The sequence below is a fragment of the Charadrius vociferus genome, unplaced genomic scaffold (genome assembly GCF_000708025.1).
Source record: "Charadrius vociferus isolate BGI_N301 unplaced genomic scaffold, ASM70802v2 scaffold51, whole genome shotgun sequence".
NCBI lineage: Eukaryota > Metazoa > Chordata > Aves > Charadriiformes > Charadriidae > Charadrius > Charadrius vociferus.
The window spans coordinates 1269133-1291556 of record NW_009646939.1 but is presented as its reverse complement, the minus strand read 5'-3'; the positions used below and the strand labels follow the sequence as shown (position 1 = coordinate 1291556).

The 22424-nt window shown below is 37.9% G+C and overlaps 1 protein-coding gene across 2 annotated transcripts in view; it reads right to left on the bottom strand.

Moving 5' to 3' along the window:
- The window catches only part of DNAJC13 (DnaJ (Hsp40) homolog, subfamily C, member 13), a 49807-nt gene extending 32629 nt beyond the window's left edge, over positions 1-17178 (bottom strand). For both annotated transcript variants that reach the window (XM_009894960.1, XM_009894961.1), the window contains exons 1-19: positions 17101-17178; positions 12537-12612; positions 11877-12026; positions 11480-11521; positions 10152-10352; positions 8856-9062; positions 8660-8755; positions 8415-8506; positions 7431-7597; positions 7250-7329; positions 7001-7170; positions 6045-6144; positions 5694-5801; positions 4982-5137; positions 4201-4257; positions 2808-2929; positions 1514-1589; positions 386-481; positions 91-234 (exon numbers count right to left, since the gene is read on the bottom strand). In XM_009894960.1, coding sequence (XP_009893262.1) covers positions 91-234; positions 386-481; positions 1514-1589; positions 2808-2929; positions 4201-4257; positions 4982-5137; positions 5694-5801; positions 6045-6144; positions 7001-7170; positions 7250-7329; positions 7431-7597; positions 8415-8506; positions 8660-8755; positions 8856-9062; positions 10152-10352; positions 11480-11521; positions 11877-12026; positions 12537-12612; positions 17101-17168 — 2208 coding nt within the window. In that variant the 5' untranslated portion in view covers positions 17169-17178. The remainder of the gene's footprint in view (positions 1-90; positions 235-385; positions 482-1513; positions 1590-2807; positions 2930-4200; positions 4258-4981; positions 5138-5693; positions 5802-6044; positions 6145-7000; positions 7171-7249; positions 7330-7430; positions 7598-8414; positions 8507-8659; positions 8756-8855; positions 9063-10151; positions 10353-11479; positions 11522-11876; positions 12027-12536; positions 12613-17100) is intronic.
- Between the last annotated feature and the right edge of the window lie 5246 nt (positions 17179-22424).

Sequence of the window (22424 nt, the reverse complement as noted above, 5' to 3'; positions counted from 1 at the left end):
GTCAAAGTTCCCTCTGATTTCATGGAGTTGTAAGTGTTCCTCTCTACTCTTAGTCAAGTCGCTGTAAAAAAGAGCTTCAAATACTTTTACCTCTTTTTGAGCTATGCCCATTCTATCTCTCCAGTGCATCAAGACGAGATCCACCTTCTCTTTGGCAAATTTTTCAACTTCCTTTGCAGCTTTTCCAGCCAGTCTCTGCCACTCTGGCACTTTATTAAACTTTCCGTACTGATCCTGCAGAATAAGTCCTATTAGTTATTCGCAGTTGCAGGTCTATCAATGCATTTGATGCAGGTCAATGCAACAATAGAGTGTCTGTACTAGAAGAGTCACTAAAACTGTAAATCTATTTAACGGAGGAGGTAAGACAGCCACATTTACTTACAGTTGCAATTTTTAAGTTATCTCTAACATGCATCCTATCAGCATCTTTTTCAGGAACAGGATCAGCACTGTCAAGGTACGCCAGCAAACCTGGTGGCTAAAAACATTTAAAACAAGTGTAAACACACATGCAGCTACTGGAACAGAAGCCATCACATTAGGTAACAAGATCATTTCTTTAAATTAGAGATTTCAAAACAGACTTTATATTCTACTCTAAAGCAAGTATGTATAGCTACAGCAGCTTTTTGCTTTTATTAGTGAAATGCCACCATCCTCAACAGAGCCATTCAATAAAGGCACATAATTAGCTTCAATACAGCAGAGGTCTTGCCTATATCCCATTTCTTAAAGGAGCACTTCATGAAGCTGAGGAGTGTAGGAAGAAAAGAGTTGATCTCATAGCAACTGAGGGGGATGAATACTGTAACACTAGAATCCATCCATATCTTCCGATATGGATTGGACATTGCATGTGACATTAGAGATGAGATAGTCTCATTTGACTAAGCCTTCCGGAAGACAGTGATCAAGATCAAGACGGTTTGCTCTGCCAAAAAATGAAGGAACTGCTATTTTGAATTTAAAAGTTAATATGTTTCCAGATTTAGTAACTCCTTACACTATTCTTTGAACTAGTTCCACTGAAGTAACTTAAGCAAGAACCCTTCAGGAGGCTGTAACGGTGAAAGAACATGGTAAGTATTAGCTAATATATAAATTTAGCTATGTTATAAGCCAACAAAGTCGGACTGGCATGAAAGCATAGACAAAACTGGTGCGTTGATTTCTTACTAGCACTAAGCATTAGAGACTATGTTTATTATGCCTCCCAAATTTTTTACCCTTTTAATAAAGACCAAAAAAGGTCAGACACCTTATTTTTAAGTTTGTCATACATAATTTTTAAAAGTGGCAGGAAAGTAACAGAATACTTTAAGAATCTGAGGTATTTTGTACTAGCCATCAATATCCTTCAACTAGCAGATGCCAGACTGCTGATCTCCCAGGCTAGACTTCTCCCTCAGAGGGGAAAGAGAACGTGTTTATTATATAGACTATCCCAAGTTTTCTAATACTACAGGGTTTCAGATTTTCTTTCCCTCCTCTAGACCCTGTTTTTACTCACCAAAATACGTTTCAACAAGTTCATAGCGGTTTTGTTCTCAGCTGTCCAGAGGCCAACCAAATGTCTACTTAACTGCCTGAAAAAGCCATTGAAATTAACAAACCACAAGTTAATATTTTAAACAGATTTTTAAACCACTAAATTGACACCCCTATCATGCTGGTGAAATGAAGATGAGCAAAAGCTTCGTGCTCTTGAGTGTGTAAGAGCACAAAGCATTATATTGTTCCAGTTCAAGTATATGCTTAGCATGCTTTAGAGTGTTACCTTTAAGAAATTCCAGTGAAGTTAGTGGAACAGTAGCAGCACATGCTTTTTGATCTGGACCTCAAAAGAACACTTGAGCAATAGAGCAGAAACTAAACATCTAATGACCATGTGTAAGTTTATCCAATCAATCTTAAGTTACAGTTAAAGTCCAGAGTCTAGAAGCAATCAAGAACTGTTAACTGCTCTACTTGAAACTCTTAATACCAGTTACCGGCTAGGAAAGCCTCTTTGGGAGCCTGCCTTCTATGCCAACTGACACCTTCCGCCAACATTTGTCACTAGGGTTCTACTGCATTGAACTGAAGTACTGCTTGCAAGCAAGTCATTAGTAGCTCCAAACAGAACTAGCATGACAAAGTTTCATACTAGCTCTCTCCTGAAATACGGGAGCAACAAGTTCTACTTGTCACTACATTGCTTAGCAACTCTTAAGTGCTTCAGGACCATGCAGTTAAAACTTCTATAGTCTTGTATTTGGCTGGAAATAATTGAATTATCACTCATCTTCCTCAGCATGCCCTCAGGCCCAGTCTCAAGAGCTCACAAGTTCTACTGACTACTAAATTCATGGAATGATTTCTGAGAAGACTTCTCTTGGAGGGAATGGGTGACCTGGTGACCCTAACTGCAAGATGTCTGAGGTGTGTACACCAGGATTAATACAATTGTATAATAACGTTAAACCTTTTTACAAGTTCCATACATTTTACTTGGCTTTTCTTTCTCTGAATATTATTGGGGGAAAAAAAAATAATAATCAAACCTTGAGCCTTTAATGAGTAACCAACCCAAGTCCCATCTTGGGGAAAAAAAAGCAAAACAAAAAAAAACCCCAAAAATCAAAGGTTTATTAAGTGGCTGCAGACTCAGCTGAAGCTTGCTCTATTTAAACATACCAGCTGCTGAAGAAAGTATTCTCCTAAAGAACTGCAAGTTTTCTTCCCTGACTTCCCAATGTTTCTAGTGTTAGCCAGGCCATTACTTTGACTTTTTTAACATAATATATCAAGTGAGACTGACATACCTATTTGTAAGCATCCTCTGATCTGTGCTTATTGTAAACATAGCAGTGTGCAAGTGACGAGGTAAGGCACCTTCACTGAGGGCAAGATCTTGCATTTTGGTAGCAATCTCTTTGTCTCCTTCCTTTGGAAACAGGGCAAGATGATTACTAAAGAAAGAATCTTAGTTAAGCTGCTTTTATCTTAGTCTACAGTTCCAAGGCCTTGTTGACCATCAATTACGTCGACTAATATCCAAAAGCTATAGTAAGACGGGCTTTAAGTGCAAGTTCTCAACAGCAACTGATCAAAGTTGTAGTAACACCATGGGCCACATAATTGGTAGTTCTACCTATGAGGGCAATAACAGGACAACATGCATGTCTCATCATAGATCAGGAGGCTCATAGTACAGTTACAAGTACCATTTCCACTGTGCAATTGCAAATTAGGGTTAAACGAAGAATAACAGCCACAAGTAATTGCTTGTCACTTGACTTTGGTCAACAATAGCCATTTAAGAATAACTGGTGCTGTTCAGTTTAGACAGCCACATGGATAAGTCACATGATATTGTCACTCAGTCAAGATTCATTAGATGCAATGAATAATTAAGAAAAAGCTTTCTCTATAGTTCAAATGACAGGAGTTGTAATAAATAGCATAGCAACTTTTAGCTAACGTTATCAAGTATATCAATGGAAACTTGCTGATTTATAGTACCTCTATTTCAAGTGTTCATTCACTTCCATTCCAAGAAAGTACTAGATGCATTTCAGATGCATAAGCCATTGTGACACAAATGAGGCACTAACTTAAGCCCTGAATTTCAACACAGGAAGTGTCAAGAGTCAACATCACCCTGCAACAATCACGAGCAGCCCTTGAGAAGTATGGACTTGGCCCATACATAATGTGGTATGGAAACTAACAAAGCCAAAACATCCTTCCTTGAAGCAGAAAGAGCAAGAACAGAGGTTGACATCACTAGCCTGCTCTGGGACACTACTGCCTGCTAATCCCAGTCCCATTCCATCTGGCAATGCATCCCAAGAAACATGGTCTCTTCTCCTTGACAGACCCTCTTTAACATGCAGAAGTCTGGTGGCTCTGAGGTATGTGACTGAGCTACATACAACATTAACAGCCAAATTTTGACTGCAGTATGAAAACATGCAAGGCACTACCTAATGACCCAACTCACATGCCTTCCAAACCCCCAAGCGTAAAATAAAGCAAGTCACCATATTAAACCACCCATAATTAAGCAGGTGTTGGTCCTCACCTTACCCCTTACCCCTCTCCCCCCGCCAAGAGAAGCTAATACAACAAACTTCTATTGGTAAGCAATTGCACTTCCAAAATAAACAATACATGTTTAGTATGCTACCCCAGGTAACACTGATAAAATCTCACCTCTATTATTGCCTTCATTACCAAACCTGCTCCTTTCACAATTGCCATGGAAGGGTGCTAAAATAGAACGTTGACAAAATAATTATCTGAGTGCAAAATTTGAAGATTGGATTGTCTGTGATTCAGTTTCCTTAACTCATCTACATGGCTGTTCTACATTCAGTTCTGGGCAAAAGTTACTATTTCAGTTTTGTGAAAGCTAGCCCCAGGAAGAGTTGCTACCTTATACCTTTAAACAAGAATCTCTCATGTGATTATCAGATGGACTTGGCTCTGAACAGCAGTATATACACCAGAGAAGCAGGCATAATGCTGGGGACTGACAAGCTGACACCAACCATGAAGCAGAAGAGTATACTGTTACAGAGAGAAAGCATTGACATTTTAGCTAAAAATCCTAGAATTCTTACAGGTTTGCTACTGAAGAAGGTGCTACTTTTGGAACTCAACTCTCATTTACTGAGAGAGAAATAAAAAGGTGTCAGATTCTACAAAGAGAGGAAGATCTGTGCATCTGCTAAATCTAGCTTAATATTTAACTAGTGTTTCTAGAAACAAGTCTTAGTCTATTCTACAATGATTTGGCATATCATTCACTATAGAATAGCCACCTCAACCTGCTATCTGAAGGGAAAGCAGTAAGCCACTAAAAAACTCACCAAGGTAGAAAAAGTTTAGGCGTGTTAACCAGCTGAACAGTAGACAAATTTGTCTTTCAGAAGAAAAAGTTCATGTTCACTGATTACTCAAGGCCCCTAAAAATAAAATTATGAAATCTTACCTGAAAAAGCTTAAATAGTGTTCTTCCATTAGACGCGACCATTTCCAACAACATGTCAAACTGCTGCCCCTCAGTAGTCTCACTATATGGAGCACATAGGGCAAATGTCAGGAAGTCCAGAAGTGAACTAATTACTAGGGCACCTGTCCCATGATCCTGAAATTAGGAAGACAGGTATGTAATACAGATACAGTGTTTCTCCCCTGCCCGAGAGTATTCATGCAAGTTTTAATCAGTGCCCATGATGCTGAACGTGCCCTTCCCTGTCATACAATGAAATAGTCTGCAAACAAAAATTACAAGTTTAATATAAGCCACTACCCTGAGTATGGCAATACTCTGGTAAAGTATTGGCTCCTAGAGCATATTGGAGACTCATGACCTCATATATTGGTGTGCTGCAAATTACTTTTTCTAGTTTTAATCCCATAAGTACTAGTTTCCTTTTAGTTAAAAAGAACATCAAGTTTTCATATTAAACATGCAAACATTTGTTGCATGACACTCAAGTTCTGCACTACAGACAGCTATGTTCTAACCTGTCAAGAGCCAACCTATTTAGAACAAGCTTGTGCCAGACATAGCTGTATTTTCTGCACTTCAACTGCAGGTACGAATACATTCAACGATATACCCAAGTATGTCAGAAGTGTTTTCATAGCAATTAGGAAAGGCATTTAAAGAAGCTATTTGTTTTAGAGATTTGACTTACCACATGGGAATTGAATTTCTCTAGCAGATTTTCTAGAAACTTCTTTGAAGAAAGAAGGGAAGCTTTGTTCAACTGCTCCTGCCTCAAGTCATAGTCATCATGCATGGGCTATTAAAAAAAAAAAAAAGATTCACTATGCAGTCACATTTCTACCCTCAGTTCTTAACAGCTGTAGTCCAAAAGTCATGCACTGAACCCATAAAAAGCACATCTTACTTCAAACTACTTGTACCACAAGCTATTTCAAGTCTGAGCACACAGCAAGTTGAAGGGCAGTCCCTATTTCTACATCTTTCAGTAGACTGAAGTTCACACATTCCAAAGTGAAAGAATCTGCAATTTCATACTTACACACATAAGAGCACAGAGCATGTCAATAGAGGCATGGGTTACTCCATCATTGTTCCTTTTGAGGGCTTTTACAACCTTCACTCCTAATCGTTCTCGAAATCTTTTGAAAGGAAACCAAAACCACCAAGATTAGAGAGGAAAAAGAAATCTTAGTTTTAAGATAAAAGTCCAATTGGGGACAAAAAGTGGCCTGCTCCCATTGCATTTGGCAAGCCAGTACCTTGATGTTTACATAAATTTGAGATTCCTTGGTTGGAAAACACTAATATTGACTTCACTGTTAACAATATGCACGTTCACCAAAACAAAGACATATTTCTATAGTTACAGGATAGTGATAATACAGGACACTATTCACAGAGAAACCAAACTTTATAAAGGTCTCAGACTAGGTGCATGTTACTCTTCACATCATTCAGTTGCACCATAGTCCAGAATCAGAAATATTCCAAAAAAGTTTTCATTTTCAGAAGAACATCAGGCAGTTTTTCTGCTTCCTTATGTTAGCCAATTAAGACACAAACTCTGAGCAGTCTGTACTTACTGTAGGAGTACAACTCAACTTCCTAACATCAAATTTTATCTTGTGTTGAACTGAAGATAGTGATGGCATCAACATAATTTAAGAATGAAGAACTGCCTACTTCAAGGACAGATGAAGGTGCATTTTAGAAGTTTTTCCACTAAGAAAAATATTAAACCATGTTTGACTCAAGGCAGAGAGTATTTAGCAAAGAAAGAATCAGCTTTAAATACTAATGAACATTGGGATACAGAATTTGTATTAAAGCCTATGACAGCCTCATACTACTGGAATCAATCATGTGCAGAGTCTTCCAGTCTTTTTCAGAAGGGAGGCCTAACTCCAATTCTCAGTTTTAAAGACAAGACAACATCAAAAGCTCAAGAACTGCTTTCACCTACTACTTTCAAGCTTGAAGAGACTTCACACTTACTTTGGAAGCTGAGTAAAGGCAAGGAAGCCTGCTTTTGAAGCCACTAGTCGTCTTACTGCTTGGAATTGGCTTTCAAGCTCTGCATTAGATGCTGCAATATCTCCCTCTTGCGAAAGTAATGCTGTTATGGCATTATTAATAAGTTTCTCCTTGTTTTCTGAAAACAGACCCTGGTTAAGAAATAACAGTTATTAGTATCTTTATGCATTAATAACATCTTAAGAGGACAGGCAGAAGATTTATTCTTACATCTTGCGTAACTGCATGTAGTACCCCACTGTAGGAAATGTTAGCATTGAACCGGAACACAGCATCTGCAAAGTTACCATCTGGAAGAAGACATAACAAGAGTTAAGTGCACAGTACGTGAGACTAAATATCTGGATGCTTTAAAGAGCACTATAAAACCATGAATTAAGCATTATCTTACTTGGAGGAGCAGCCAAAAACCTCAGATGAAGGCTTTCTACTTCTTCATCTACAGGCATACTGAGTAATCCCCAACGCTGTCCTTTGTGCGTAGAGGTCATTTTCACACAGACATCTCTATTACCAGAAGCTCTCACTCCATCCAACAAGCTAGCCAGAAGAGAATCTCTGGGTTGGGAGAAAGACATACAAATACAATTTAGATCAGAAAAGTGATGCCAAAGAACCAATAAGAAAAATAGGAAAAAAAAAACCCAACACACAAAACCCCAGCACAGAACGGAAGGCAACAATAGTTGGAATCTCTTACTAATACTGCTGTCAACAGCTACACCTCTAGAGTTAGGTCCCTAACTTTCAAGTGTTCCTTTAGTCACTGTAAGGGCAGAGCTGTCTTATACACAGTGTAGCCAGCTGCAACCTTTCACTAAAGGGATCAACTCTAGATTATCTGTTAATGAGTTACACACAGTGCAAGCCAATTCACCCCTGTGCTTTCTGCAAAACCTCACTTAGCAGGATTAGGCTGCATTACAACTGCAAGTACACTCAGGGCCTATTCTGTTGGTTGTTTTAAATAGAATCAACTAAGACCATCTCAAGCAGACAGCTCAAAGGGTTTACAGCCTTCACATTTCCTTGTCACTTCAATTGTGCTTTCTTTCCTTCTCTCAGATATACTGCTTAACCAAGTACAACATACACAGAACAACATTCCTTATGAGAAACAGGCTGTATCTAACTGTCCAACAGCCTTACACCTTCATCAGAAAAATTCTGGACAGATTTCCTTAAACTTAGTAGGAAGGTAGAGGGGTGAGACTTAGGTCCTGCAACAAATCTTGATTTGTAAGTGGCAGACCACTAGAACAGCCAGGCTTGAAGTTAATACTTCCAAGGGTCAGAGTTTATGGAAACTGAGAAACTAGAAGCACTGCAATGGCAACTTCCATTTGAATTTATAACCCACAGGAGCTCCAGTTACCTTTCTGTTGAAGAGTATTTCCGAATTTGTCCTTTGATAAATTCAATGGTAAAAAGCTGGGGGTTTTCACAGTCACATACTATTGCAAATACCTAAACATAAGATATAAGGATCACATTAATGAAGCAGCGTTACTTATCTACTCCACAAATTGAGGTCATCTTATATATACACTACCAAATTCCTACTACTACCTTTTAAAGCTTCTATTTGAAGAAGTGATACTGAGAAAGATTGCCTCTTACCTCGCCTAAAGGTTTCAAAGTTGCAATGTTATAGGTAGCTGGATCCCGCTCAACTAAGCAAGCTTCTGTAAGAGCTAGTACTCTTTTCACAGGTTCCTAAAAAAAAAAAAAATAATAAAAAGTAAGAGGCACTTTAGGGAAGAGAATTCTTAGCACTTAATAGGAACCAAGTAAATTCAGAGTTTGATACACTTACCAAGTGTCTAGGTGTTATTTTTTGAACAACAAACTCAGCTAAAGATGTTATAGATTCATCATTGCTGTATTTTCCAAAGCGAAGATTCAAGTATTGCTCAAATTCTAGGGATTCTTTCCTTATCCGCAGAGAGATACCTATGTAGTTGCCAGCATGTTCTATTGCACTTTTGATAATTTCCTCCCTCTGCTCAGACGCAAACAGGTGCTACAAGTTTTGACAAGAAAGAAAAACAGGTAAAGAATAGGGCATATCCCAAGAAATCACAGTACCATAAATAATCTTCCACTATATACCTAACAGTAGAGAATCTTCCCAGCAGCTAGGGCTTGTCTTTGCTAAGCCCTTAGTATAAAGAGAAGAGGTATTTATTACAGAAGAGATCCACTATTATGTTCACATCTCCCTTTAAAAAAAAAATCTATACCAGCTATTCCTAAAGGATATCCTGCTACACATTAGTGTGCCATTAAAGTAAGGTGTGCATGACCTGCCTGTCCACCCTTGGCAACAGATCCTGACAGCCTGGCAGGAGTGAGGAGCCAGAGAACCAGCGGTAGCCCCAGCTGCTATCTGTAAGGGCTGCCATCCAGCCTTGCTAGACGGGGTTAGGGCAGCTCTAGAGGATAAGTTATATACTGCTAGTTTTATGCCAGAGAAAAGCATGCTGCAGTACAAAAGATGTGGAAACCATGATGTAGAGAGTAGACCCTTATTTTGTTATTAGTGACTGACATAGCTGTATTTAGGAATTTATTCATGGTTAATAACGTAAAGATCCATTTCAGCTGCTTCCAGTATAGTACACAGAAACCCTTTTAAGATTTTGAAACCAACATTACACTGCAGTATTTCCCAAGCAAAGCTGCTAAATAACAGATCACAGGGCTAAAAAGGAAGCATCATCACTGATCAATTTTCTGAATAGAATCCCTCCATCAGTTAGGTAGATTAGCAATACTGCCCGTCACTTCTGTAACTTTGAGAAATGTCATGAAACTTCATGTCCACATTGCATTTGTGTTCACTATCAAAATATAAATAACTGGATATTTTATGCTCTGTAGTTTTTAAACATGCAATAATCAAAAAAACTCTACACATCGCTCTCAAACGTTTTAACTCATTTCCTGTGGAAAAGAGGTTTTAAGCCTGTCCACAAGCCTTGAGGCTCCACACCTGGGTCCTAACGATGCACATGCTTGTATGCTCAAATTATTTTGAACCTTCATTATTAAATATGCAGCTATAAACATCCTAAGCAGCTATACCAAGACGTTTCGTTTTAGTACTCACCAATCTACTAAATCCTCCATAGAGGATGCAGAAGCCTCCCTGATAGCCAGCAATATCAACAAAGCCTTCAACATTTCTGTAGTCATAGGAGCACAGGACTTTATTTGTTGCAGGATCAATTTGGTCAATACCTCCAGGAGTCACCTCCAGAATCACAGGCTTCCTTGTATCACTCCAGTGATGTTTATAGCAGTTATACCTCTGCAGAGAGAGTTACTTTTAGACCTGACATATACACACACACTTCTTTACTACACAGCAATTGTTCTTTTCCTATCTAGTAAGCAGCATGGGTGTAAAGTTCAAAAAATTGTATCATCTCCTTTAATGCTCTTATCTATGTTAAGAACACTGAATCAAATGAATCAAATTAAAGTAGCTGCCTACTGACAAGGAAGTCACAGCTTAAACAATGCATTTTGAAGACAGAACAGCAAACCCAGAACAGACACCCAAAAAGGGAATAAGTTTCTCTTGCTGCAGAAGGTGGCCTACTCACAGGCTATGTGCACTGAGGTTAGAGAAGGAAATAGTTATTGCATCAGATACTGTTATTCAGCTAATCAAGACTAAATTAAGGTAAACTTATCACTGTAGTGCAAGTTTTTCATCTCCTGCAGCCATATTCCATTACAAATATAGACTTACTGAAATCAGCAAAAGTTAGAGGTCTCTTCTAAACTATAGTAAGACAAAGGGGACCTCCATGTTCCAGCAGTGTTACTATGCTCATCACTGAAGATTTATTCTATGCAACACTTAAAGTTACTTTAAGTGCTATCTTCTCTGACCAGAAGACATAAAACCAGTTACAAAGTCCAGCTCTGTACACTGACTTGCTTATTACTGTATTACCAAGATTCATTAAATAGCAATCTTGTCTTTAATTGGACCTACAGAAATCGTCCTGGGAAACAATATTGCCACATGAAGTGTTCAGGATGTTATGCAGAACACTATTTAGAATTAAAAAGTAAAATGCTGGACATAGTAAACATTGAATAATGCACCAAAGCTTATGTTTTTCTTTTTCTCTCCAAATAAGAACTCCATGTGGCAGAGCCCTTTATTTCAGCAGTAACATTCAGAGTCTCTAAGCGTATCACCATAAGGCTAAGGCCAAGTGAAGAGAACTCAAATATTCTACTGTTGAAAAGGTTCCCATTGCTTTTGAACAAGCTCTTAGTTTTTCCTTCTCAAAGCAAGACTAGAGATCCAAATTTACAAAAGCTATTTTAGGTAGTGCATATAGCACAAGCATAATATACGTGAACGCAGCAGAAGTCTTTAGATCATTTCATTACACTGCACGTGATCCAGACACTTACCCGTCCTGTGATTTTTCCTTCCGAGAAGTCTGTCCTGAATCTCTGTTTTTAAAAAAAGTTAACCACAAATGAATGCCAATATGATAGCCAATCTATCCAGAAAGCCTATGTTTAAGCTGACCCCGTTTTAAGGGACCTGAGGTAAGCCTCCTTGAAGACTCACCAGTCCACTGCAGTTCAACGTATTCAATATTTTCAGCTTTACTTGCTATTTAAGAATCATGCATTAGTTGCTGCAATTGACACTAGATCAAGTACATCAATATAAAAGCTCAAGACAACTTGCTTTCCTACTTTTTATGTAAGGAAAGAAAGCATAGTAAGCTACCATAAACAGTAATGATAACCAAGTACTTACTGCTTGCAGGGAAAAAATAATAATAATAAAAAATCTTACCAGTGCCTCTGTAAGGAGTTCTGTTCTGTGCTCCGTGGAAAACTTAAGAGTTTCAGACTTTTTTCCACTCCCTTTGCGAAAAGTGAGACTAAATTCTGTTCCTTGTCCTTTTCCAACAGGAGAAATACTACAGATATCTCCATAAGGCCACTAGACAATTAAAAGTAATTAGGTTATACTGTTAATAATTTTAAATCTACATCTCCTCCACTCAAAAACCCTTAGCACCTATAATAACTAAGTGAGTTGCTGTAATGAGACAATAGCTAGCATGCTATGTGACAGCTTTAGCTTGAGCTTCCTATTTGATACTCTGCAAAGTAAATAAGTGTCCCAACTCTCTTCAGGGACGTAGCCTTATAGTGATCAAACTTACCCCAGTTCATTCAAAACTGCACACCCAAAAGCAAACTACTACTTATTGGCCAATAAAGACAAATTGCCTAGAAGTACAAGAACTACTGGATATCTGTAGAGTTAATGAAGGCAACACCAGTTTTCTGTTATGCGTGCTTTCGTAGCAGCTGCCACACCTTCTGGTTTTGCTGAGATCTTGTCAGACTACATAGTCTCTGAACACTGAATGCCACTATTCACTCTGTGCAGTGAACATAAGTCAGAAATCAACTCAAAATAGCCCTGTTCAAAAATGATAGTTACCTGATTTGTAACTTCTAGCGTGTTGGGATTGTATGTGGTGATGGCATGGGTTCCAACTGAGAAAACTCGCTTATACCTAGAATACAGAAGAATGTTAGTTTCTCCAGAAATCACAGAAAAACCCTGTTGACCAGCAAAAACTATGTTAAGAATCACAGAATAGTCAGGGTTGGAAAGGACCTCTAGAGATCATTTAGTCCAACCCTCAAGAAGCTACATACAAATCAGTGTTAGGAAACAGACATCGAATTTTCTTTGTTAAGTTGTTAGTTTGCAGTTTACCCTTATAATATGTTAAGCTCCTCTGTTTTATATATATCCATAAAAGGGACATACAAGTTAAATACTACTAAATATATTTCCTTATGCATATCTTTTCCTATATTATTGGCTAAACCAGGACCAAAGACTCTTGGAACTTGCACTGGAAGGTACTACCAGACCAGAATAAATTCTGAAAAGACTGCACAGATTGGGGAAAAAAAAAAAAAAATCCCTGCAATACTCTGAAGCATCTGTTTGAAGCTGTCTCAGCCACCAGTTGTAACATGAAATATTCCAATTTACACACCTGGTCACAACACTGTAACAAGTCAAAGTGTTACTATGGCCAAGCCTAATTTTCTTTACCTTGAGGAAAACTAAAGACTAATAAACTCAGAAAGACTCAGATCACTGAAGCTATAGTTCAATACACAGCTAGTCATTGTACATTGATATCACAGATATGTTAACTGGATAGTGCTTAAAGAACAACTGCAGCAAGGTAACTGCTTGCATTTCAGGCTTATCAGAAACAAGTGACAATGACCTTAAGCTAAGAAACTTAAGACACATCAAGTGCAAAATGGAAGCCTTACCATAGTTTCATTTCCAGAAAATCTTCACAGCATACCCTGAACCAACTCTTTATATATAGACTATTTACATATTTCTGAATCAGAAAGTTTTGCAGCATAACTAACCAGAGTTTGAAACAGTAGAGTATTACTAATCCATTACTACTAATACAGATTTCTTGTTCTAAGGTACTTCTTTCTGGAAGCCAGAAAGTCAACCCAAACCTGAATCAGAGCCACTTCTAGTAACTATTCTCTGACCAAAGAAACAGGATCTGAACAGAGATGCCTTTCTTGAACTTGAACCAAATGAAAGTGCTTTGGCTAGCTGTCGATATCAAAAGTGATTCAGTGTAGCAATTTAAGTTTCAGTTCTGGGTAAACTGTGGTTTTGCTAGGAAAAGAATAGGATAGGATCAACCAGACGGCTGACTGACTAATCTGGATCTGTGCCACACCAGACACTGCATCAGGAAGAAGGTCGTTTTCTCCCCTCTTTCTCTGCATTCTTGAGTTGCAGTCCCTTCTCTCTCACTTGCCAGATCTGCAGCACAAGCCATCATTTCTAGATAAGGTCAAACTTTGCATGGGCTTCAGGTACACTGAGAGCTGCTCCCTCATGTTATTGGACCTATCCTCCCCTCTCTGACAATAGCAAGGCCAAGACTATCTGTCTGACACAGTCAATCTCAAAAACTTCATTGCCTACCATTTTCTACTATTATTCAAACAAACCGGTGCAAGTTCAAATCATTACTGGTGCAGAGGAGTTTATCTAGGAATTAAAGCAAGTGCCTATTTTGTTCAAAGCTTAGAAAAATCTGTAATATTGAAGTGACCTGCCACCTTGAAAATGTACGATCTATTTGAAAAAAACTATTTGTTTTTCCAGATAGTTGAATTTTCCTTATTTAAAATGCAGGCCAAGAGAAGTCATAGTAATGAAGCAGAACATTTGAAGTTACTCTGGCTGCTAACAATTCCACTATATTCATTCTGTCAAAGAATGCTCTAGTGCTTAGATCATAAGGAAATCCTCTGAACAAACCAACTGTTCCCTCTCCTCTTGTTGCACAATTTAGGTAGGTATTCTGTTTTTTATACGATTTACAAGAAAGGCTTGTTTATGCTGTTCTAAAGAACATGAACTTATCACAAGTAATAAAACACTTTATTACTTCAGGTTTTGTTTAATCACTTAACATACTAAAGAGCTTCAGGGTGCTTTGTGGCAGAATAAGGATCTGCAATGATCACACATAATGCCAAACATTATAGCCCCTTTCTTATCTCCCCTCATGCTCAAGCTAGTATATCAAGGTCTAGGAAGCATATTTAGTATACAGCATTCTTAATACTTGGTGTAACAAGGAACGTAAGGCAGAACAGCAGATTTGCTGAGTTCACCATTTCCTTCATCTCCTTTCCCTAGGCAAACTCAGAAGACCCAAGTCTTGTTGCACAGAGGAGACTCAGAAATCAGTACTTATATGTGGCCTAAACATACCCTCATCCAGAACTTCACCTTTAAATACGGAGAAAGGTATTTATACCTCCAGGCTTGAAGACTTTACCATTCATTATCTCTTAAACTACTCTGCAGTACGGGCGAATGCCAGGTTGTTTTGAGAAGAATTTGAAGCAAATGCCCTCTTCTCAGTAAAAAGACTATTGCATATTCACTAGTTTCTTAGAAGCACTGTAGAAGTCACAAGTTATTTTTTAATCGGGATGAACCTGTAGACAATTTTCATACCACGACACTCAAGAGAAAGACAGAGTTCATTAATTTTACAGAATTACAGATCAATACTGGAGCATCATCTGTACTACTAGAAAATACTTTAACTGCCACGCACACAGACCATATTCAGGAAAATGACAAACGTGAATAGTAAAAGTGATTCAGGCTCATTTAGCGCTAAATATTAAGTTGCTGCCTTTTTTTTTTTTTCTTTTAATGGTATCTACAAATTATACTGAGAATGTATAACTATGAACTGAGTGGACTTAAGTATTCAAATATAAACTTAATAAAAGCCATATAACCTTGTGCTGCAACACAACACAAGGCAACTACTCACTAAATACTCCTTTCCCTTTCATTGTGTGAAAAGTAAAGTGCCATTGAGTTTTTAAACTACACCTGTTTTAGACTTTAGACTTAGTTTGAAGTTCTGTAAGACTTCATAGTTTATCAGAATACTACCATCAAAGTTCAAGTTCATACTACTCTATCTTCAACAGCTTGCATAACGTAGGAACAAGCTCTGTAATGAAAGGGGTTGGGCAAGAGAAGCAATCTCTTAAATTCTATGTATTTCATTTTCACCAAGTAGCTCAAGTAGTACACACATCAAATTTGCAGATATGCCACAGGAACTTCAGAGTAAAAGACTATTTTCTGTTGGGGGACAAAAACACTGAGAGGAACAAACTGTTCTAATGTTCTACCCCAATACCATCTCTTATTATTACTAAAGACGACTGCTTATTCACCCATGCCCACACAAATCCAAATGCCTGGATCCTAACTCAGGTAAGACTAAATTTACACAAGTATCAGCTAGAATTCTAATGAGGTAAAACTAAATATTAAGGTATCTGTTTCAAGTCAATCAAGAATCTGTCTTGGTAGAAGAAAGATTTTGCCCTCAGACAGCTGCTCAGTCCACTCTGGACTCTGAACTACCCATGGCTTTGATTATTGCTGACAAAAAGGCAGGGAGCTCTTTGATTAGACACTGAAGCAGTCTCATGGTTCTTCAAAGCACAATTAGGAAAAATTTGTGGCTCCCACTCCTTGCAATCCCATCTTCCTTTTCTTGCCAGAATTCTTAATTTTTGATAGGAAGAATTCATGAAGTATCTATCAGCAGACAGCCAAAAAAAAACCCAACCAGTTTCAAATTAATGGTCAAACAACAGATTCAGACATCACCTCTCTATATAATCATTAGAATAAAGCAGTACTCATGCTCCTGAGGTGCAGACAACATACCCTCTTTGTTCCGTTGACGTTTAGGTAGCAAGGAAAAAAATCCCAGTTCCACACCACTACTATGCACGTGAGAAGCAACAAAGGGCAAGGACACCAAAGAAAGGCCTACAAAGCTTCAAAAAGTATGCACAAGCACTGACTTCACAGTAAAACAGATATCAGTCATGATAGTTTAATGGATAATTTTATTAGAAGTTCCCTAGCTTTTGCAGACAGAAGCATCACTGAAAGTTCATTGTCAGATCTAGGCCCCCCATTAGGGATGAAGCATGTTTCTAGCAACAGAAGTCTTCAAATTATCTCAGTTAGTAGTTTAACAGATAATCTATTGTACAATGTGTTAAGTATATGTGTGAACTAGCAACCCTCATCTATTAAGGTATATAAGACATTACTACTCCAAGAACCTGCTCCAAGAAGAAGAATTTCCACTTTAAAATTAGTGCTTTATATTGTAAGCTCAAGAGACTCAGAAACTGAGTAAGTCAGGTGGTCTGTTTCAGAACTATGCTGAAGTGTGGGAACAGGAGCAGAAGGCAGCTAAGACACAATGTTTAAAACCCAAATTGATTCTAGTGAAGATACATTCAGTTCATACACTGAGCAGCAGGAGCCTTTAGCTCAATTTTCATCTATCAATATAGGAACTATGCAGTTAAGTCCAGTAATGGAGAGGAGAAATGTCACACAAAAAAAAAAAACAAACAAACTTTAAACTACTTACTTTCCCCTCCATGAATGTTTTGTTGTGTAGAAACAAGCAAGATCTCTGTTTTCTCTAATTATATTCATTCTGTGCCAAGACCTGAAAACAAAAGAGACATCCTGTTAGTACTCATGATTTTCATTTAAAACCAAAGTTCACTAATCATCAATATGCTTCAAGACAAAAAGACTTTGTTTTTAAATGCTCAAGTCACTGCTTTGTCAGTTACACACACACACAAAAATAATATTAGGAACACTTATGTTTAATCAAACAATCCATAGACTAAGTTGCACATGGAGTTGAACGTGAATTAACAGTTTCCCCACTGATTTTGTTACAGCAGTTACTCTTTAACAGTACCAGGGTACAGTAATTTCTGCCCTACTATTTGCCATATTATTGCAAACCACACTACTTTTGCTGCAACTTCGCATATTCGGATTCAAATGTATTTTATGCCATCACCGGAACACTTAGCTCCTGAAAATTTTGTAACATGAAAATGATTCAAGTACCCTGCATCCATAACTCCAGCTAAGCCAGATTCCTATTGCCACTTAAAACAAACAAACAAAAAAAAAGAAACACAGCAAAGAGAAATATGGATAGATAGAACAGCTTATTTTCCAGTCTGAAATGGAATTTGAAGTTGAGAAACTTACTTATTAGCCAAGCACTGTGATTAAAAAGCTGACTAAGTACCCTTTCTGTGCTGTAAAAGTTTAAGCAATCCCACTGCTAACGTCCTGGCATGCTTATTTCACACATGAATACCTACTCCCTAAACATGTACAGGAGTTTGGTGAAACTTGCCTATAACTGCTTGACTCCATCATTGCTTTAAGAGCTGCTACATTTTAAGGAATGCTTCTAAACATGCTTCTTGCATGACTGAAACTGATGCATGTTAAGTACTTGGGAAATTAACTTCCCTGTTACTTCACTTTGCTGTTATTACACATACAAGGCACTTAAAGTGGATGTACCCTGATTAAGTTGCAAGAGTGAAGTTGTCACTCTCCGCAGGAGTTGTCACTGCAGCATTAGTTTTATTTTCAAATGTGTCAAACCAGGCTTCCCTGCTCTTCATTACAGACTGGTACTACTCTCCGGTTCACACCATTAATGTGGTAGCACCCGCAAAACATTACATGCTTAAGAAGCTAGTCTGCAAGAATTCATATTCTTAGCTTGCATGAAGCAACGCTGAAGTATTCCAACCCCAGTCAGTACCCCACTAAAAGTTAAGACTACAACCCCAGTCATCTTTTTAAATTCGGCTAACCCTATTTGATTTGGGAAAGGAAGACTTCTCATTTTGAGATGGATGACTTGTAACATTAACTCATTGCTAATTTCTACCCTCTACAACTTCAGGCAATTTTATTTCTGAGCAGACTGCAGCAGTTATGTAGTCATGAACGCAAAGAATGGATAGCCTGACTGAGAGGAACTGGAGAATTCCTTCCCTCAGGTGAAAAAGCAGCACAATCATCACTACCTACTGAAGACAACAACTGGTACCGCCTCTGGAAAAAGAGAAAAGCAGTATTTACATATTTCAATGACTCAATCTTTGAGTCAAATTTTCAGAGTTAATACCCCATTTACTTGTGGCAACTTAAATTCTCTAAATCCAGTTTTTGAAAGCAAATTTTCACGAGGGGCAAGATATTCAACAGCATTATTCCTGACATTCTCTATTTTACCCTGTTTAAGAACTACATTGTATTATTATTGCTGTGGATAAGCATCAAAATGGTACACTCTGTCCAAACTACACAGATCTTACTGTATAGTAGTAAACTTTAGGTCTCCCTTTTTAAGCTGTTTTCTTGACATTGTCTAACACATTACTAAAAATAAAATAAAAGGCTTATAACAAGACTAGCTCCACTAAGTATGAGATTATAAAATCTATTTATCTGTAATTCCAGTTTTGCCAACGCGACTACTCTGACCAGCTCTATTAAGTCTCCCAGATCTGAACACCACCTGTTCTAGCGTATTTACAGCACAATGTTCTAACACTTGTAAACATCTAGTCTTAATACAGAACTGAGAAATATTCATACTCATATAAATACTTGTGAGCTACCAGTGGCTGCCATTAATTTTAACACCAGCATCTAACTAGATTCAGGATACTGATACACGTAGTATTGCACATGCAGTGGAAGTGAGAAATTCACCAGACTGCTTTTTTGTTTAGATTAAAACTATTAAAATCATTAAACTTTGATGCTTTACTCACTGTGCTTCTGGAAGGGGATTGTAACTACCTCTCCCACTGAGAAGACTGGCACAGAGGCAATATACACTAAAATCTAGTAACAATTAATTCTCACAGACATTTTCTTGCAGTTTAACAGAGAACACGGCTAACAATAGCCTAGTGTTCTGAGCTGCTATGTTGAAATCCAGCAATCATTTTTCAGTTGTCTTTAGTTCCCCAGTAAGAGCAAGATGAAAAAAAAAAAAAGTTCATGCCAAAGATATTTTGGAAAAAAAAAAAAACAACCAAAAGGTTACCTTCCTTTATTCATTCTTGCGGAGCCTGTGTGGCATCGCTCTTACTATACTATCTATAACGTGGTGAAACATTGCAATTTTGGTACCTGATATAGTTTAAACATTGACTTTGCAGAGCACATCAGGTTTTATTGTTAATCAAGTCTAGCCATATTGCCAGTCTAAGGTATAGAGGCCTGCATAGTTGTATCATATTATTTCCCGAAACAAGAGAACATTCATATTATTGTCACCTTTACCTCTTCTTTCTGTATTCAAGATACTTTCAAGAAGTTGATTGACTGGACACAAAAACGGAGTTAAATTCTTATTTCACTCATAAAAGTATCCAGAACAAAAAGGCCCCAATTTTAACGATCATCTTAGCATACTGGGGTACCCAATAATAGAAAATTGCAATTTCAAAGCTTATTTCAAACATATTGCAGCACAGCCATTGGATATCCCATACTCATGGATCAAAGGTTTAATACAAGAGAAACACCTAGTTCAGTTTTATTTCTACTGCAGCAAAGGCAACAAGTACTTTGAAAGTAGTTTATAAACATGTTTCATCTGGTTGAGAGAGAGAGAGAAAGAGAGGGGATGCTGAATGCAAATTATAGTCAAATAATCTGAGGTTCCTGCAGGCAAAATACTGTTCATGACTCGCAACTTCTTTTGGGAGCTTAACTAAAGCACTCCCCCAATACCTGGATATTCTAATTGGCTTTTGAAAAAGACAGAAGTTCAACTATTTGGTTCTCGTAGTACTGTAAGTAGCAATGAAACAGCTTTTTAGGGAAGAGTTGAAACGACATTTGTGTGTGCTGCATGTACCAGAAATAGCAACCCCTAAGATTAAAGGGGCGGAACTGCTGCCAGAACTCCCCCCACCTCAGAGTTTAAGCTACATGAATAGGTATATTACACAAGCTGTGTTCAACTTGCATACACTTTCCACTTTTCCAGGATTTCACATTTCTTCAGACAAAGTTACCATCTGGGAAAACACAATCTATTTCAGGCAACAGAGACAAATCAGTCTCAAACTAACACTTGAAGAGTTAGAAACAAAGGTGTGATCTCGCAGGCATCAAAGCAATAAGTATAGCTGTAATTACACATAACTATCCCTCAGTTTAAATAAAGCCAGAAGTTTGGACATGGGTTCAAAGTTTAGCACAGAATTCAGACTGACTTTCTTACTGATCATATAATTCCTCTACTATTACAAAGTTTCCATATCCTTTTTAAGTGAAGGTTTAACCTATGCTAAGGTAGCACTTCAATCCAAACAGGATTATTATTCTATTCCACTCGGGGGAAGAAGAAGAGAAACGCTGATAAGAAAGCGAGATTTCTTGGGGGGAGGAGGAAGAAGAGTGCTGATAAGAAACTGAGGTTTCTTTTTAAAAACTTATTCCAGCAAGGCTAAAATACAAGGTAAAGTTCCTGGAAAGTCTATACTGCATAGGGACAGATACTCCCATCAAGCTCAAGTGTGACTTTTCTGAGAGAGAAGACATACCAAGAGGATAAAAACAAGGACCAATTGGAAATAAATGAGAGCCAGGCACTAAAAAAAAAAAAAAACCACCCCACACCCATGAAGATTCTGTTAATCTGTAGTTCTACATAGCTGTCTTTTAATTTAAAAGCCTGGAGCCTGATTTCCAGTCATCTACTCATCCATAGCTTTAAAGGCATTATTTAAATGAGTTATTCCGCACTGAAATATTTTAGCTGTCTCGGTTTCTATCTGCCTCTTCCACTGTTGTGTGCACTAACTGGCAGAGTTTTGCCTTCAGACAAATTCTTTTTAACAAACACTAAACTTTCTTTTCTCTAAACAATACTCTGCTCTCAAAGTACCACAGCCTAAGTAGCTGTAGAAATTGAGATTTCTTGATCTATTGTGCAGCTCTTCTTGCAAGAGGAGAAAGAGATCAGACCCACCAGATCCTTCAAAGAGGATCACTGCAACCTGCCTGAGTGATAGCAGCATTGCCACCTTCCATAGTCCAAGATGCAAACAGGTTGAGAATTTCAACCTTACTACTACCAGTAATGATGATGACAACATTAGTGTCCATTCACCAGCTGATTGCTCCCATTCCCTCACTGAGGACCACTGCTGAGAATAATCAGTCTTCTGCACTTGTTTTTGTCTTTTCCATCTACATTAGCATTCTGCTATATCAGTGAACTAATCTGATTCACCAGCTAGACAGGTGAGTATCAGAACAAAACGGTTTAGTCACTAATGCAGGGAAGAGAAAAAGTGCTCCTTTCAGCCATAGTTTAGCCGTGTTGTCATATTTCTTCAGGATATTGTTCTATTTTAAGGTTTTGTAGTGAGGTAGAATAATTGTTATGGGGTTTTTTTGGCATTAGAATAGTTTTTTGGAAGCAAATTGAGAGGTTAAAGAGTTGAAGGTTAACACTTCAAGATACGGTTGACTGCCAGCTGAAGAATTGTTTTATTAAGCCAGTAAGCTTCACTTACTGAGCTTCAGACACAAGTTAAAAGTCACTTGCTCAACCTGAAACACAGATTGACCTTAAGACCAATCCCCAGCATACCACTTAAAATCTGAAAATACATGGTGATTCAGTCCCTTGGGACAAATAAATGTTTGGAAACCATGAAAAATACCACATGACACCCAGAGGAGCAAGCAATAGATATGAAAAAAATCTTTTTAGAAATTTATTCCAGCAAGGCTAAAACACAAGGTAAAGTTCCTGGAAAGTCTATACTACGTAGAGACAGATACTCAGCTCTGAGTCTCCAAACACTTAGAAATCTGTTGTAAGTGGAAAAA